The sequence below is a fragment of the Phytophthora infestans genome, genomic scaffold (assembly GCF_000142945.1).
Source record: "Phytophthora infestans T30-4 supercont1.11 genomic scaffold, whole genome shotgun sequence".
NCBI classification, from domain to species: Eukaryota; Oomycota; class Peronosporomycetes; order Peronosporales; family Peronosporaceae; genus Phytophthora; species Phytophthora infestans.
This window is the reverse complement of record NW_003303748.1, coordinates 2,071,161-2,072,240: the sequence shown is the minus strand read 5'-3', so window position 1 is coordinate 2,072,240 and position 1,080 is coordinate 2,071,161. Positions and strand designations below refer to the sequence as shown.

Below are 1,080 nucleotides of genomic sequence, written 5' to 3'. Positions count from 1 at the left end.
GAACGCGTTGGACTCTCTAAACGGGAAATTACTACCTCACGTTCCGACGGCTGGAGGCCAGCCGATCCTATGGCGCCATCCCGTGTTGACGCTCACGACTGGTCCGCCTGTGACATCAGTCTGTACGTGCCTTTTGTGCTATTCGATACATGAATGGCGGTCATCCACTCTTCAATCTGCCAAGCGGCGTATATCCCACTTCAAAATATTTATCCAAGAGAGAACATGCGTATGCACAGTGTCCTGATGATGGTCGTGGCGACTCTTGCCATCGTAAACGGCAGCGTCTCTGCAGCCGGTGGCTCCAACCTCCGCAAAGCGAAAGCAACATCTTCGATCAACTCCTTCAACACCGTCCAGACAGAAGCCAAGAACTCGCGAATGCTACGCAACACCGACGTGGCTACGGGCGAGAATGGACACGTCTACTATTACCCTGCCAAGAAAGGCGAGAGAAAACCCTTCATCGAGGTTCGACTCAAGAAGGCTTTGTCAAACTCAAAGAAGGTTAATCGACTGTACGAAGATTGGTATAAGAGTGGGTTTTCCACCAAGAAAGTTGCCAAGGAGCTGAATCAGAGCGAGAACCGTGAGCTCAAGGAGACTTATAATAATCTTGCCATAGGTTACACGGCGTTCGTCAAGGGCAAGCAATCTCAGCAGCAACTGCAGTGAGAGTTTCATAAATCGTTACCGCTATACGTATGATTAGATGTTACCCGTTGGAAGGTATTAACAACGCGGCACAGAAGTGCTGATTAAAAAGAATATCATTATTTCGAGTTGGAACACTTAAAGATGTCATCCTCAATTGTATCCGCTGTCGATAATGAACGTCCCGGTTCACTCTTATTTTTTTCTGCGCAATAGTCACAACAAAATTGCTGAAGGTGAACAATGATGCCTGCGTCAGAGCGTGTTCGGCTAAATAATTTTTGTAGTCGTTTCAGCTTAAGCTGGTACAGGTGCTTGCTGTGCAAGAGGGAGCGAGCACCGTGTAGCTTCATCAATACTTAGAACTGTGCGCTGATCAACGCTGTCGCGCACAGAATCTGTACGCGAAGGTGTGGAGAGAGCCAC

The 1,080-nt window shown here is 48.2% G+C and overlaps 1 protein-coding gene across 1 annotated transcript; it reads left to right on the top strand.

The window, feature by feature from the left end:
• Nucleotides 1-225: 225 nt before the first annotated feature.
• PITG_07594 (secreted RxLR effector peptide protein, putative) lies at nt 226-675 on the top strand (the record flags this gene model as incomplete). Its single annotated transcript, XM_002904528.1, has 1 exon — nt 226-675. One exon carries the CDS (start codon nt 226-228, stop codon nt 673-675), a length of 450 nt encoding a protein of 149 aa, XP_002904574.1.
• Nucleotides 676-1,080: the final 405 nt, after the last annotated feature.